Raw genomic sequence first — 14,917 nt, 5'->3', positions numbered from 1 at the left:
ACATAATTACTGGCTTTTCTATAGTTACATGTTCTTTCTAAAGTATCTCTGAAAAAAACAATCTAATGAAATAATCAGCAGCTGATTGGCTCATGGCAATCATTATACAAATATTAGATGATTAAACTTTTTTTTTTTTTGAGGTGGAGTCTTGCTCTGTCGCCAGGCTGGTGTGCAATGGCGCAATCTTGGCTCACTGCAGCCTCCGCCTCCCAGCTCAAGCGATTCTTCCGCCTCAGCCTCCCAAGTAGCTGGGATGACAAGCAGGTGCCACCACACCTGGCTAATTTTTTGTATTGTTTTAGTGGAGACAGTGTTTCACCATGTTGGCCAGGATGATTTTGATCTCTTGACCTCGTGATCTGCCCACCTCAGCCTCCCAAAGTGCTGAGATTACAGGTGTGAGCCACTGCGCCCAGCAAACATTTTTTTTTTAAGCCCTTGCTGGGCATGGTGGCTCAATCTTGTAATCCCAGCACTTTAGGAGGCCAAGGTGGGTGGATCACTTGTGTTCAGGAGTTCGAGACCAGCTTGGCCATCATGGCAAAACCCCATCTCTACTAAAAATACAAAAATTAGCTGGGCATGGTGGCAGGTGCCTATAATCCCAGCTACTCAGGAGGCTGAGGCAGGAGAATCATGTGAACCCAGGAGGCAGAGGTTGGGGTGAGCTGAGATCAAGCCACTGCACTCCAGCCTGAGTGAGAGCGAGACTCAGTCTCAAAAACAACAACAAAAAACCCTTTTCCCTGTCTTTTTCAGTCTTGTAATGGAAGCATAACACAAATCTTAAGTGCAAAACTCAGTGAATGTATGCACGTTACATCCAGATCAAATATTAGCATCCCAGAAGTTTCCTTCATGTCCCTTTGCACCAAATCCCCACTCCCCAGAGATTACTGCTTGTCTAACTTTTATCACATTAAAGTTTTGCTTGTTCTTGAACTTCAATTTGAATCATACAATGTGTATGCTATTGCATTTGGGCTACTTCTACTTAACGTAGCATCAGTGAGAGTTGTACATGTTTTTGCATGCATCTGCCATTTGTTCTTTTTCATTGCTGTGTAGTATTCCATTGGGCACCTAGACGACAATGTAGCTATCTGGTTTCTTGGTGATGAACATTTGGACTGTTTCCAGTTTTTTCCTACTGTATTTAAAGCTGTTGTGAGGCCAGACATGGTGGTTCACACCTGTAATCCCAGTACGCTGGGAGGTCAAGGTGGAAGGATCACTTGAGGTGAGAAGTTGGAGGCCAGCCTGGGCAACATACTCAGACCCATCTCTACAAAGAAAGAAAAGAAAAAATTGAGACAGTATAATTCACCCTTTTAAATAAATGTGCAAATCAGTGGTTTTTAGTATGTGTACAAGGTTCTGCAACTATCACCATGTCTAATACCAGAACATTTCATCACTCCAACAGGAAGTGTTATATCCATCCGTAATCATTCTACATCCCTTCCTTTCCTCAACCTTTGTCATCTACTAATCTACTTTCTGTCTCTATGTATTTAATACTTATTCCTGACATTTACTATCAATGGTCAAACTTTTTTTTTTTTTTGAGACGGAGTTCCGCTCTTGTTACCCAGGCTGGAGTGCAATGGCGCCATCTCGGCTCACCGCAACCTCCGCCTCCTGGGTTCCGGCAATTCTCCTGCCTCAGCCTCCTGAGTAGCTGGGATTACAGGCACACGCCACCATGCCCAGCTAATGTTTTGTATTTTTAGTAGAGACGGGGTTTCACCATGTTGACCAGGATGGTCTCGATCTCTTGACCTCGTGATCCACCCGCCTCGGTCTCCCAAAGTGCTGGGATTACAGGCTTGAGCCACCGTGCCCAGCCAATGGTCAAACTTTTAATATGTCAATTTATTTATTTTTTTTTTTTCAAGGATCCTAAGCACTTCAAGTCAGAGAAGACAGGACGGGGACAGTTGAGGGAAGGCTGGAGAGATAGCCATCAGCCCATCATGTGCTCCTACAAGCTGGTGACTGTGAAGTTTGAGGTCTGGGGGCTTCAGACCAGAGTGGAACAATTTGTACACAAGGTAAGAGGTCCAACAGCAGTTCCTGGGCTATGGACAAGGTAATTGTCTATATTGCCAAGTTGGAGTGCATGATACACACGAGATACACAAGTACTACTACAACATGTGGTCACTGCATCTCAAAAACACCGTTTGAGCCAGTTGCAGTGGCTCATGCCTGTAATCCCAGCACTTTGGGAGGCCAAGGCAGGTGGATAACTTGAGGCTGAGAGTTCAAGACCAGCCTGGCAAATGTGGTGAAACCCCATCTCTACTAAAAATACAAAACATTAGCTGGGCATGGTGGTGGGTGCCTGTAACCCAGCTACTCAGGAGGCTAAGGCAGGAAAATTGCTTGAACCTGGGAGGCAGAGGTTGCAGTGAGCCAAGATCACGCCATTTTACTATAGTCTGGGCCAGGCGTCCCCAAACTTTTTACACAGGGGGCCAGTTCACTGTCCCTCAGACCGTTGGAGGGCCGCCACATACTGTGCTCCTCTCAATGACCACCAGTGAAAGAGGTGCCCCTTCCTGAAGTGCGGCGGGGGGCCGGATAAATGGCCTCAGGGGGCCGCATGCGGCCCGCGGGCCATAGTTTGGGGACGCCTGGTCTGGGCGATAAGAGAGAAATTCTGTCTCAAAAATATAAAAAAGGGCTTACCTGTGAACACAGCCCCTAAAGTTAATTGCCACTCAAAAGATCTGCAAATGTAGACACCTAAAGCAGAAGATGCCCCAGAGACAGAACAAGAAATCCCAATAGTCCCAATGGACAGTATACCTCAGCATTTCTGCTTCCTTAATAACTCTGTTACCAAAGTGGCCAGGCGCGGTGGCTCACGCCTATAATCCCAGCCCTCTGGAAGTTTGAGGTGGGTGGATCACTTAGGTCAGGAGTTCAAGGCCAGCCTGGCCAACATGGTGAAACCCTGTCTCTATTAAAAATATAAAAAAATTAACCAGGCATGATGGCACATGCCTGTAATCCCAGCTACTCAGGAGGCTGAGGCAGGAGAATTGCTTGAACCTGGGAGGTGAAGGTTGTAGTGAGCTGTGATTGTGTTACTGCACTCCAGCCTGGGTGACAGAGCAAGACTACATCTCAAAAATAATAATAATACACGCCTGTAATCCCAGCACTTCGGGAGGCTGAGCAGGCAGATCACGAGGTCAAGAGATTGAGACCATCCCGGCCAACATGGTGAAACCCCATCTCTACCTAAAATACACAAATAAGCTGGTTGTGGTGGCATTCGTCTGTAGTCCCAGCTACTCGGGAGGCCAAGGCAGGAGAATTGTTTGAACCCGGGAAGCGGAGGTTGCAGTGAGCCAAGATCGTGCCACTGCACTCCAGCCTGGCGCCTGGTGACGGAGCAAGACTCTGTCTCAAATAATAATAATAAGGTTACCAAAGAATTGTTAACAGCCTCAGGATGTAGATTTCAATTGTATACCCACTATGGCTAAACATGCTAATTTTGTAGCAGAAACCCACTTTGTGATGATTTCTGTTTTCTCAGGGTTTCTAACATGACTCTGTCCCTCATGGGAGAAAAAAATGGGAACTGCAGTGTTGAGCATTGCCCTTTGTAGCTGCTCTCATTTTCAAAAGAATAAATACTACGCAAATTGTCTCTGCATTCCAGATAGGCTGGTTATCTGTTTATTTTTCCACTCTAAAACTGATAAAGAGTAGCCTTCCAAAATTATTTTGGAGTCACTGGAATTTAACCTTCATGCACTGAGCTTTTCATTACTTAGAGGGATTTGTGTATTGAGATTGGGGGCCAATTGACAATAAAAAGTTTAATTCTGGAATTTAGATCCAAGAACTGAATTACCAGTCTCCTGAACCCTCATAACTCAGGCTCACAGCAGTGGCAGACTCTGGCACAAACTTGAGAGCCTGGGTGTCTTCATCAACAGAGAAGTATGCTGCTCCCCTCCTGTGCTCCAGAACCCATTCGGACAGCCAGGAGCCAGAATGAAATGTGATACCTAGAAATCAAGCTGCAGGAACTCCTGTTTTCCTTCTGGGTCCTGATGATTGCCCAGGAAGTCAGTTGCAGCTCCCAAAGTAAATGTTTTCCAGCCTCAGCTCTGTGTCTATCTAAGGCAGGATCTTCCTTGGTTTCCCACAGCATCCCTTTTTGTGTGTGGCTTTTTAGGGTAAAAAGACCTCCTCCTACTAGGGCCACTATCATAGTGCTTTTTTGGTTTTGGTTTGGTTTTTTCAGATGGAGTCTCAATCTGTCGCCAAGGCTGGAGTGCCCTGATGCGATCTCACCTCGTTGTAACCTCTGCCTCCCAGGTTCAAGCAGTTTTTGTGCCTCAACCTCCTGAGTAGCCAAGGCACAGGTGTGTACCACCACACCTGGCTAATTTTTGTGTTAATAGTAGAGACGGGGTTTCACCATGTTAGCCAGACTGGTCTCCAACTCCTGACCTCAGGTGATCCGCCCACCTTGGCCTCTCAAAGTGCTGGTATTACAGGCATGAGCTACCATGCCTGGCCTCATAGTGTGCTTTATTTCCACTCACAAAGCATATTTATCAAAGCCAGAGGTGTCAGTTAAAAAGAGAATCATATAAAAGAAAAATAAGGCTGGGTGCGGTTCACACCTGTAATCCCAGCACTTTGGAAAGCTGAAGCAGGCAGATCACTTGAGGTCAGGAGTTCAAGATCAGCCTGGCCAACATGGTGAAACTCCGTCTCCACTAAAAATACAAAAATTAGTCGGGCATGGTGGTGGGCACCTATAGTCCCAGCTACTTGGGAGGCTGAAGCAAGAGAATTGCTTGAACCTGGGAGGCAGGGGTTGCAGTGAGCCAAGGTCATGCCACTGCACTCCAGCCTGGGTGACAGAGCAAGACTCCATCTCCAAAAAATAATAATAATTAAAATTTAAAAGAGTGTATTTGGATTGCCCCAGGGCCCACTGTGTTTCTTTCCTCACAGATGACTCAGGCTAGTTTTGAGAATCTATTTCTTGAAACTACCTGTGAGATTGATGTCTTGCCCTTTCCAAATATAATGAAATGTTATCGACACTCCAGAAACACACCTGCTCTGGCACTTGAGTCGCTAATGAGTATCTGAGGCTAGCATTTGCATGGGTTGAAGGTGCCAGGGATGCCTTTCTCTGAATACCTTTGTTTTTTTAAGAATCTGTTCACAGGTAAGGGGGGAAAATGTTCAACCGCGAGCCATTAGCACGTTATTGAATTCTTGTTTCCAGTCGACAGCTGTGTTGTGCTTTGTCTAATAGGGTACATTTACTGATGCCTCAATGCTGTTCTTTTGATTTCCATGAATTTGACACACTCAGCACTCAAGTGTGTATGGCTGCGTGTTTCTTGTATTCATTATGTGTTTCCTACTTCCAAGTCATAAAAGCCTCACTAGATATCCAGGGGCCTGGAGTAATAAACACTTCATTATAAATGCTTTCCTTGTTTCTGCAAATTCACCGAATTAAAATCCTCCATTTATTGAAACATGCTTGAACCTTCCACGGAGGTTTTTGACAATCACTGGATTTGTTTGGCAGGAAAAAAGGAATGTTGGAGGGACTGTGCGTATCCAAGAAATGTAAAAAGACATATTTACACAGGATGGAAATTAATACCATGAACTAAAACACATGAACAGTAACACACACACACACACACACACACACACACACACACACACACAAATGGTACATATTATTTTCTTTAGCCTTCTATTGCCATTATGTGTTACCATAAGAAACAATTTCATTTCATTTGTCTCCAGTCAAGCTTATCATTCCATTATGTTCTATTCTAGTTCAGGTCTCTTTTTTTATCCTTTCAATGATAGTTCAAATAAACTGCCTTTTTCCCCCACTTCTATTACATGATAGTCAAACCTAAAAGGATATTTATTTATCTTGTATCTCACACCTTTATTTATTTTTGTTTAAAAACTGAATCAATATTTATTTTTAAAATTTTTGTGGGTACGTAGTAGGTGTATATATTTAGTGGGTACATGAGATATTTTCATCAGGTATGCAATGTGAAATAAGCACAATGTGAGGAATGGGATATCATCCCCTCCAGCATTTATCCTTTATGTTACAATCCAACTATACGCTACGTTATTTTTAAATGTACAACTAAAAAATTGAATCAGGCTGGGTGAGGTGGCTCACATCTATAATCTCAGCACTTCGGGAGGCCGAGGCAGGTGAATTGCTTGAGGCCAGAAGTTCAAGACCAGCCTGGACAACATGGCAAAACCTTGTCTGTTCTAAAAATACAAAAATTAACCAGGCGTGGTGGTGCACACCTGTGGTCCCAGCTACTCGGGAGGCTGAGGCACAAGAATCGCTTAAACCTAAGAGGCGGAGGTTGCAATGAGTTGAGATTGCACCACTGTCCTTCAGCCTGGGGGACAGAGCAAGACTCTGTCTCAAAAAAAAAAGAATATTTAGGATATGTCATCAGAGAAGAGGGAGTGTTAAATTCTCTACTTAGAAGGGACTTGCTGCCTAGAAAAGTGTTCTAGGTTTCCAACGTGTATGACCTCCAGGCACCAGTGAGACACACCCTCCCACAGAAGAAAAATAGATGCTGTTTTAGTTACAGATAAATGGAGAGAAAAACTTCAAGGTAATTAACCTAGAGGTTTATTTGTAACACTGCTGTGTGACTGCCAAGTATTTGTCATTAGTTTGTACACACACCCAGCCCTACTCTCAAATAAGACAAGGAGATGAATATACTGCAAGTGCACGTGCAGCCTGGGAAGGGCTGGAGGTGTGCGGGCACTACAGGACCTACAGGCAGCTGTAATTGTCATCACCTATGGACAGAGGGATTGAGAAACTCTGTAATCACCAAGATTCCCGGAATTGGTAACAACCCTGTCTTCCAGGGAGTTGTCATCAAAGATTCTATTATTTCAATCTCCTTCTTTTACCTTTTAGGTGGTCCGAGACATTCTGCTGATTGGACATAGACAGGCTTTTGCATGGGTTGATGAGTGGTATGGTAAGTCAATTTCTCCAAAGTAACTTGTAGAACAACTTCATGCTGACTTGGGCTTTCTGTCCATGTGGCTTCAACAGCTACCTAGAAGGGCAACAACAAAGGCAAGGCCACTGCTTCCTGTGTTGGAAATAGCACTGTCTGCCCGGCATAATGAAGCTGTAATTATAGAAGCTTGGTCTAAAATAACCACAGAATTATTGACTAAGTAGGAACCTCAGGATGTTTGATGCTTATATAGTTGATACGCATGGCTCCATCATTCTCTGTTAGATAGGTTTCAAACCCATCCTAATTTATCCCTAACTTCAAGATCAAAGCTCTCTGAAGCATCCTGTCAAGTAAAAGCATTCCTTTGATTCAGAGAACACTTGAAACCATCCCTCACCTAATATATACAGGTTCTGCAAGAATTCGAGGGCAGACAGAGGCATAGGTGCCCCGTTCATCCTAATTGAAACTATTGTTCTGGCTTTTTTTTTTTTTTTGAGATTGAGTTTCACTCTTCTTGCCCAGGCTGGAGTGCAATGGTGTGATCTTGGCTCCCTGCGACCTCCACCTCCTAGGTCCAAGTGATTCTCCTGCCTCAGCCTCCCAAGTAGCTAGGAATAAATGAATGGCCACCACACCTGGCTAATTTTGTATTTTTAGTAGACAGGGGGTCTCTCCACGTTGGTCAGGCTGGTCTTAAACTCCCAACCTCAGGTGATCCTCCCACCTCAGCCTCCCAACGTGCTGGGATTACCGGCGTGAGCCACCGCACTCGGCCTGTTCTGGCTTTTTTGTTCATGATCCGGGAAGAGTTAAAACAAGTTCTACACATTTCCAGCAAATGAAAACAAGGTTAGCTTCACTCATGATGGATGGACCATTCTTCCCACGTCCTCAGCAGTCTTGTCTTGTCCACATGAATTTTCTGCACTCCCAGAATCAGTCATCAGATGGCTGCCGTCCTTGGCTATAAATAGAAAGGAACACGCCCCACTGGTGACTTAGGTTAGATCTGATTTTCAGGTCGATTGTCTAATGAAATGCCCTCCTTCTTGGCCTTTTCCTAAGTCACATTAAATTTGCTCTGAGTATAACCTAGATTGCATTTTGGTCCTTTTCTGTCATTGTTCCACCAACTCCCTCCGTTTCCTCAGCAGAACGTACAAAAGTAAAAGGACACGTTGGATGGAAGAGGCAAGACAGTGATTATGATTAATATCGTTAGCTATTTCTGAGCCACATTTAAAAGGCGTGGTTCTATAAACTACGGGCTTTTTCTTTTTTTGTTGTTTGTTTCCTTTTTTTGTTTTGTTTTATTTTGTTTCCTTTTACAGTTTTCTCAGATCTGCACCTCTGAAGAGCAAATGCACCTTCCCGGGTTTGTCCAAATGCAGATCATTTACGCTCCCTTATCACACACCTACAGAATGCTGCGCTCATGCCTCAAAAGCCCTGGCTTGCCACATCGTCATGAAGCCTCCCAGAGACCTGTCTATTTCTAGTTGTCTTTTGTGAGGCAGGCAGGAGAGTCTCCTGTGATTACTTCCTCTGAGCCTTAAATAAATCTTTCTGGTTGTTTTTTTTCTGGGGAGCTTTTCTTCGATTCTCAGAGGAAGCACAGACCCCAAAAAAGGATAAGAACTTCTGGTCTTTCCCAGCTTGTGCTCCTCAGAGCTCATGGTTTCCTTGCTACCAACACCAAGGGAATATCAAAAGGATATTTAAAGACTTATAGGTGTGGCTGGGCACCGTGGCTCACTCCTGTAATCCCAGCACTTTGGGAGGCTGAGTTGGGTGAAATCACCTGAGGACAGCGGTTCAAGACAAGCCTGGCCAACATGGTAAAACCCCATCTCTACTAAAAATATAAAAAAATTAGCTGGTGTGGTGGCACATGCCTGTAATCCCAGCTACTCGGGAAGCTAAGGCAGGGGAATAGCTTGAACCCAGGAGGTGGAGGTTGCAGTGAGCCAAGATCGCACCATTGCACTTCAGCTTGGGCAACAAGAGCAAAACTACCTCTCAAAAAAAAAAAGAAAAAAAAAAAGTCCAGGTGCAATGGCTGAAGCCTGTAACCCCAGCACTTTGGGAGGCCGAGGCGGGTGGATCACGAGGTCAAGAGATCGAGACCATCCTGGTCAACATAGTGAAACCCTGTCTCTACTAAAAATACAAAAAATTAGCTGGGCATGGTGGCGCGTGCCTGTAATCCCAGCTACTCAGGAGGCTGAGGCAGGAGAATTGCCTGAACCCGGGAGGCAGAGGTTGCGGTGAGCCGAGATCGCGCCATTGCACTTCAGCCTGGGTAATAAGAGCGAAACACCATCTCAAAAGAAAAAAAATGATAAAAAAAAAAAAAAAGAATCATAGGTGCAAACTGATTAGAAGTTTAGCAAAAGGAGAGGCACCTGAAGGGCCACAAATCTGCTAGTTTGAAAACCAACAGACAGGGCACTCTCTGTTGCCAGAATGCCAAAGAAGACTGAAGACTTTTCAGCTAAAAGAATAGCCAGGCTCTGATCAAGAAGACAGAGCAGTAAAGAGGCTTTGATTAGAGAAAGGATATGGGAAGAAAAGCCAGTATGGGTGGGTATCTAGTAAATGAAAGGCCAGGAAGGGGATGGGGCCGGACTTTTCCATGTCAGCTGAGTCTAGGGCAAGGAAAAGACTTAGGGACTTCTAATAAAAATTGAAAGAAAAAAAATTATTCCAGGCATGGTAGCCTGTAATCCCAGCACTTTGGGAGGCCTAAGATGGAGAATCACTTGAGCCCAGGAATTCGAGACCAGCATGGGCCACATAGCAAGACCTCATCTCTACAAAATAAATAAATAAAATTCACCAGGTGCATGCCTGTAGTCTTAGCTACTCAGGAGACTGAGGTGAAAAGATCACTTGAGCCCAGGAGCTGAAGGCTGCAGTGAGCTATGATCGCACCACTATGCTCTAGCTTGGGTGACCAAGCAAGACCACATCTCTTAAGAAAAAGAGAGAAAGAATTCTCAGATTATAGCTTGAGCCCAAAGCTAGAATAATGTATCAAAGGAGACAGGAGATCTCCACGAGAACATTTATTTACCTAGGATGAGTGAAGTGGAGGCATTTAACAACTAAGGAGTCTATTGTGCAAAAAGCCTTTTCCTTATCTGAGCACAGAACAGTGTGGGCTTAGTGAATGTGGATCCTTGGGAAGCCTTGCACTCCCCATAGCAGGTCTCCCCCTGCATACACTGACACAACCCCAACCAAAACAAGCCGCCTTCTCACTCAGCAAGGGTCTGAGAACTACAGCATTAATTTCATGTAAGCTACTGCAAGCATCAGCACCCACAGCTGAGCTGCTGACCAGGTGAACAGTGGCTCTTTCATCACACAGATGCAGACACTGAGTGAATCAAATGAATGGAAATGGCTCCCGCCCACAGAGTGCCTTCTCCGTCCTGTATTCAAAGTAATTCTGGGAACTGTGGGCCATGTATGCCACTGGTACCCAGGCTAAGCATCCACCAGCATTACCTTTCCACTCCATTTTGGGGTACCTGAAGTGGCTTATTTTCATTTGATCTGGACAGGCTCAGTGAGGCTCTTATTAGTAAACATGGAAAAGGTCCAAAATAAATCCTTGCCTATAGCTATAGCTTCTAGCACTGGTCCTCAAAGTAAGGTCCCTGGACCGGCACCATCGCCATCCTTTGGGTGCTTGTTAGAAAGGCATATTCTCAGGTCCCACCCCAAACCTACTGACTCAGAAACTCTGAGTGTCTAGCCCGGCAATTGTTTCAGCAAACCCTCCAGACGGTTGTGTTGCTGGCTCAAGTTTCAAAACCACTGGCTTACAGCATGGGCTGTAAACCAGACTAGGACATCGGGCTGTAAGGACAGCTTAATTCATTCAATCCAAATAAGTTAACTAGTGAATCATAGCTATCTACAGGATCAACCACACTCCCATCTGGGCAACAGAGCAAGTCTTTGTCCCTAAAAAAAAAAAAAAACTAAATAAAAAGATGATTGCAGGAACCCAAATTCTTACAACTCTGATTCCTTGTGAGAATTAGAAAAAAGCTCCCCTTTAGACAGATGAATTAGAAAAAGATGCCCCTTCTGAGCAGACTCAGCAGGTGCTCTGGACTTGGGGCTGAATTTTAGCCCCACTGGCCTCCTCTGCTCTGTGTTCATACAGTGCACAAACTGTACACGCTGACGCATGGGCAGCCCTAGATGTCTTTCTCTCTAATTAGACTCACCACCTCCAGTGCTTAATTAAGAGTCAAGAAAAAAAGGACATTGTTGAGGGTAGTGATCATTTGTCAGCCAAGGATTAATTTTGTATCTCTTCTGAGTTTCAGCATTTGGCTGTCATGAAACTGTTTTCCTAAGGAGATTTTATTCTGCTCATGTTCATTGTAAAGTGTAACCATTTCCATGTTGGAGGAGTTGAACGTGTGTTTCAAAGCCCTGATTGGTCTTTATCCACGAGCCCTGGGTCTCTCTGCATGACTAGAACACTAATCAGAGAAATAACAACAACATTATTTCAGGAGATGGGATGAGAGGGAAGGTGGATAAAAATAGGCAGCCCAGCCTCACAGAGGCATGGTTTTGCTTTACAAATCTGACAGTGTTTTGAGAAAGGAACACAGAACATTGCCAGAGGGAGCCTGTGATTGAGTTGAACCTCACGAATGTCTTTGAAAACCTGACTCTAACCAAAAAGTATGAGGGAGGGGGAGTTCTGGCTGGCGTAGATGACACTGCCTCGTGAAAGTGACTTAGAAATCAGCCTGGAGTCCCTAGAGCAGGTCTAATAATGAGTGAAGCAAGCTTAAGGTGGAGAAATAAGCCTGCTAGGGGTTGCATTCGCTGGTTGAGTTCACCAAGCCAGCATTTTCCAGTGCAACGTTTTATGTGTATGTGTGCTTATATTCATTTAGCTGGGGAGAGAATCTCTAACTTTCCATCAGATTTTCAGAGGAACCTGTGAACCCTTCCCCTGCCTACTCCCTGCTCCCAGTTAAAAACGACAGGAAAAAAAAAATCACAACTATAAGGCCAGGCATGGTGGCTCATGCCTGTAATCCCACCACTTTGGGAGGCCAACGCAGGCAGATCACCTGAGGTCAGGAATTGAAGACCAGCCTGGCCAACATAGTCAAACTCCGTCTCTACTGAAAATTCAAAAATTAGCCAGACATGATGGTAGACACCTGTAGCTCCAGCTACTCAGGAGGCTGAGGCAGGAGAATCACTTGAACCCAGAAGGCAGAGTTTGCAGTGAGCTGAGATCGCGCCGTTGCACTCCAGCCTGGGTGACAAGAGTGAGACTGCATCTCCAAAAAAAAAAAAAAAATCACAACCATAGATTACAGTTCTAAACCTTACTGGTCTCAATTACGTAGAAAAGGTATACACCGTGCCTTGAGGATTGGCTACTTTCACTGCAAAAAAATGGAGTCTCCTTAAGCTTTTTGAAAGAAGCATGTATTGAATTTATAATCATTTTGAAAGGTTTAAAAAATGGCTTTTTTCAAAGAATGGCCACCATTTCGCTGGAGCCAAATGAGTGTCCATTCTTATTTACGATTTCTGGAGCCTCCCTGCCTCAACGACTTGTTCAAGACTTTGATTTTGACTTAAAACAAAAGCGACTTCTGTTTTGGTGAAGGAACCTGAAAGTGAAGGGAAATGTTTGTAGAGGGAAATAAAGTATGATGTGCCATTGCACAGGTCATTGAGTTAGAACATAAGACTCCCCTTTTTAAAATTTTTGCTGCTGCAACTGTGTGGTACAATGAAGGAAAATTCACACTTGTAGATGCTTTGTTCAGGGGCATTCGTAGTTTTCACGTATGTTCAACTGACATCCATCCTAAAGGCCTTTCAGACATATAATCTTGCCTCCACTTCCTGTGAAATCAACCTCCTTTCTTTAAAAATACAACGATCAAAAGAAAATTGCCACCATAAACGAAGCTAAAAGACTAGGGGAAAACATTTGCAGCATATGTAGTCAACAGGAATACAATCTATCATATATAAAGAGGTCCTATACATTGAAAAATTGACCAGGTATGGTAGCTCACACCTGTAATCTCAGCACTTTGGGAGGCCAAGGTAGGAGGATCACTCAAGCCCAGGAGTTTGAGACCAGCCCTGGCAACATAAGAAGACTCTTATCTCAAAAAAAAAATTGTTTTAATTCACTGGACATGATGGTGTGCCTGTAGTCCCAGCTGCTTGGGAGGCTGAGGTGGAAGGATCACTTGAGTCTGGGATATCAAGGCTACAGTGACTCATGGCCACACCACTGCACTCCAGCCTAGGTGACAGAGTGAAAGCCTGTCTCAAAAAAAAAAAGAAAAGAAAAAAGAAAAAAAAAATCCAATAACTCAACAGGAAAATGGTAAAGGACATGAATAAGTAAATCATAGAAGAAGAAATGCAAACGGCCAGTAAACTTACTACTAATCACAAGAAATGTAATGAGAAAAAAGCTAGGACGTTTGCCTGTCTGATAACAAAAACGTAAGAGTGATTGTATCCAGTTTTCATTATAAAATGATAATCTGATTTAATAAAATATACCATAGAAATGATAAGCACAAACAACCTGTAACCCAGCCAATCTACTTCCAGAATTTTATTCTGGAATATACTTGAGGCCAGGGACAGTGGTTCACATTGATAATCCCAGCACTTTGGGAGGCCAAGGTGGGCAGATCACTTGAGGCCAGGAATTTGAGACCAGCCTGGCCAAAATGGAGAAACCCCGTCTCTACTAAAAATACCAAAAAGTTAGCTGGGCGCGGAGGCACGTGCCTGTAATCCCAGCTACTCAGGAGGGTGAGGCAGGAGAATCACTTGAATCCGGAGGCAGAGGTTGCAGTGAGCTGAGATGGCGCCACTGCACTCCAGCCTGGGAAACAGAATGAGACTCTGTCTCAAAAAAGAAAAAAAGAGGCCTGGCACTGTGGCTCACACCTGTAATCCTAGCACTTTGGGAGGCTGAGGCAGGTGGATCACCTGAGGTCAGGAGTTCAAGACCAGCCTGGCCAACATGGTGCAACTGTCTCTATTAAAAATATAAAAATTAGCCAGGCATGGTGGTAGGCACCTGTAATTCCAGCTACTTGGGAGGCTGGGGCAGGAGAATCGCTTGAACCCTGGAGGCAGAGGTTGCAGTGAGCCAAGATCACACCATTGCACTCCAGCCTGGGCTACAAGAGTGAAACTCTGTCGCAGAAAGAAAAGAAAAAGAAATATAAATGTGCTCATGAATACATGTACAACATGTACAAAGCTATTCTGTGTGGTGGTGTTTGTAAAAGCTAAAAATTAGTCTCAGTGTAAATGTTTACTAACAGGATTATCAATTAGCAAATCCCCGGAGAACAGAGCCTCTTTGCCAAAGTGGAGCTGATGGTTGAGAAGGAGATTTTGGCCTCAGCCCAGTCACCGGCAGAGGAGAACGTTCTACTCAGGCCCCGCTCTGTATGACCTCACATCCTGAGATAGGAGTCTGAGATCTGTTCTCACCTCACCTGAAAGAGAGCAAGAAAGAGGCCGGGCGCGGTGGCTCAAGCCTGTAATCCCAGCACTTTGAGAGGCCGAGGCGGGTGGATCACGAGGTCAAGAGATCGAGACCATCCTGGTCAACATGGTGAAACCCCGTCTCTACTAAAAATACAAAAAATTAGCTGGGCATGGTGGCGCGTGCCTATAATCCCAGCTACTCAGGAGGCTGAGGCAGGAGAATTGCTTGAACCCAGGAGGCGGAGGTTGCGGTGAGCCGAGATCGTGCCATTGCACTCCAGCCTGGGTAACAAGAGCGAAACTCCATCTCAAAAAAAAAAAAAAAAAGAGCAAGAAAGAGA

At 44.6% G+C, this 14,917-nt stretch overlaps 1 protein-coding gene across 1 annotated transcript in view; it reads left to right on the top strand.

Moving 5' to 3' along the window:
- Positions 1 to 14,917, top strand: part of PITPNC1 (phosphatidylinositol transfer protein cytoplasmic 1) — a 321,680-nt gene that overhangs the window by 293,307 nt on the left and 13,456 nt on the right. Inside the window, exons 7-8 of the mRNA XM_039476220.2 lie at positions 1,902 to 2,057; positions 6,992 to 7,055. Of these exons, the coding sequence (XP_039332154.1) occupies positions 1,902 to 2,057; positions 6,992 to 7,055 (220 nt within the window). The remainder of the gene's footprint in view (positions 1 to 1,901; positions 2,058 to 6,991; positions 7,056 to 14,917) is intronic.

This window comes from Saimiri boliviensis, chromosome 17, assembly GCF_048565385.1.
Source record: "Saimiri boliviensis isolate mSaiBol1 chromosome 17, mSaiBol1.pri, whole genome shotgun sequence".
In the NCBI taxonomy this organism is placed as follows: Eukaryota; Metazoa; Chordata; class Mammalia; order Primates; family Cebidae; genus Saimiri; species Saimiri boliviensis.
Note: the sequence above shows the minus strand (reverse complement) of the source record. Positions and strands in the feature narration are given on the sequence as shown.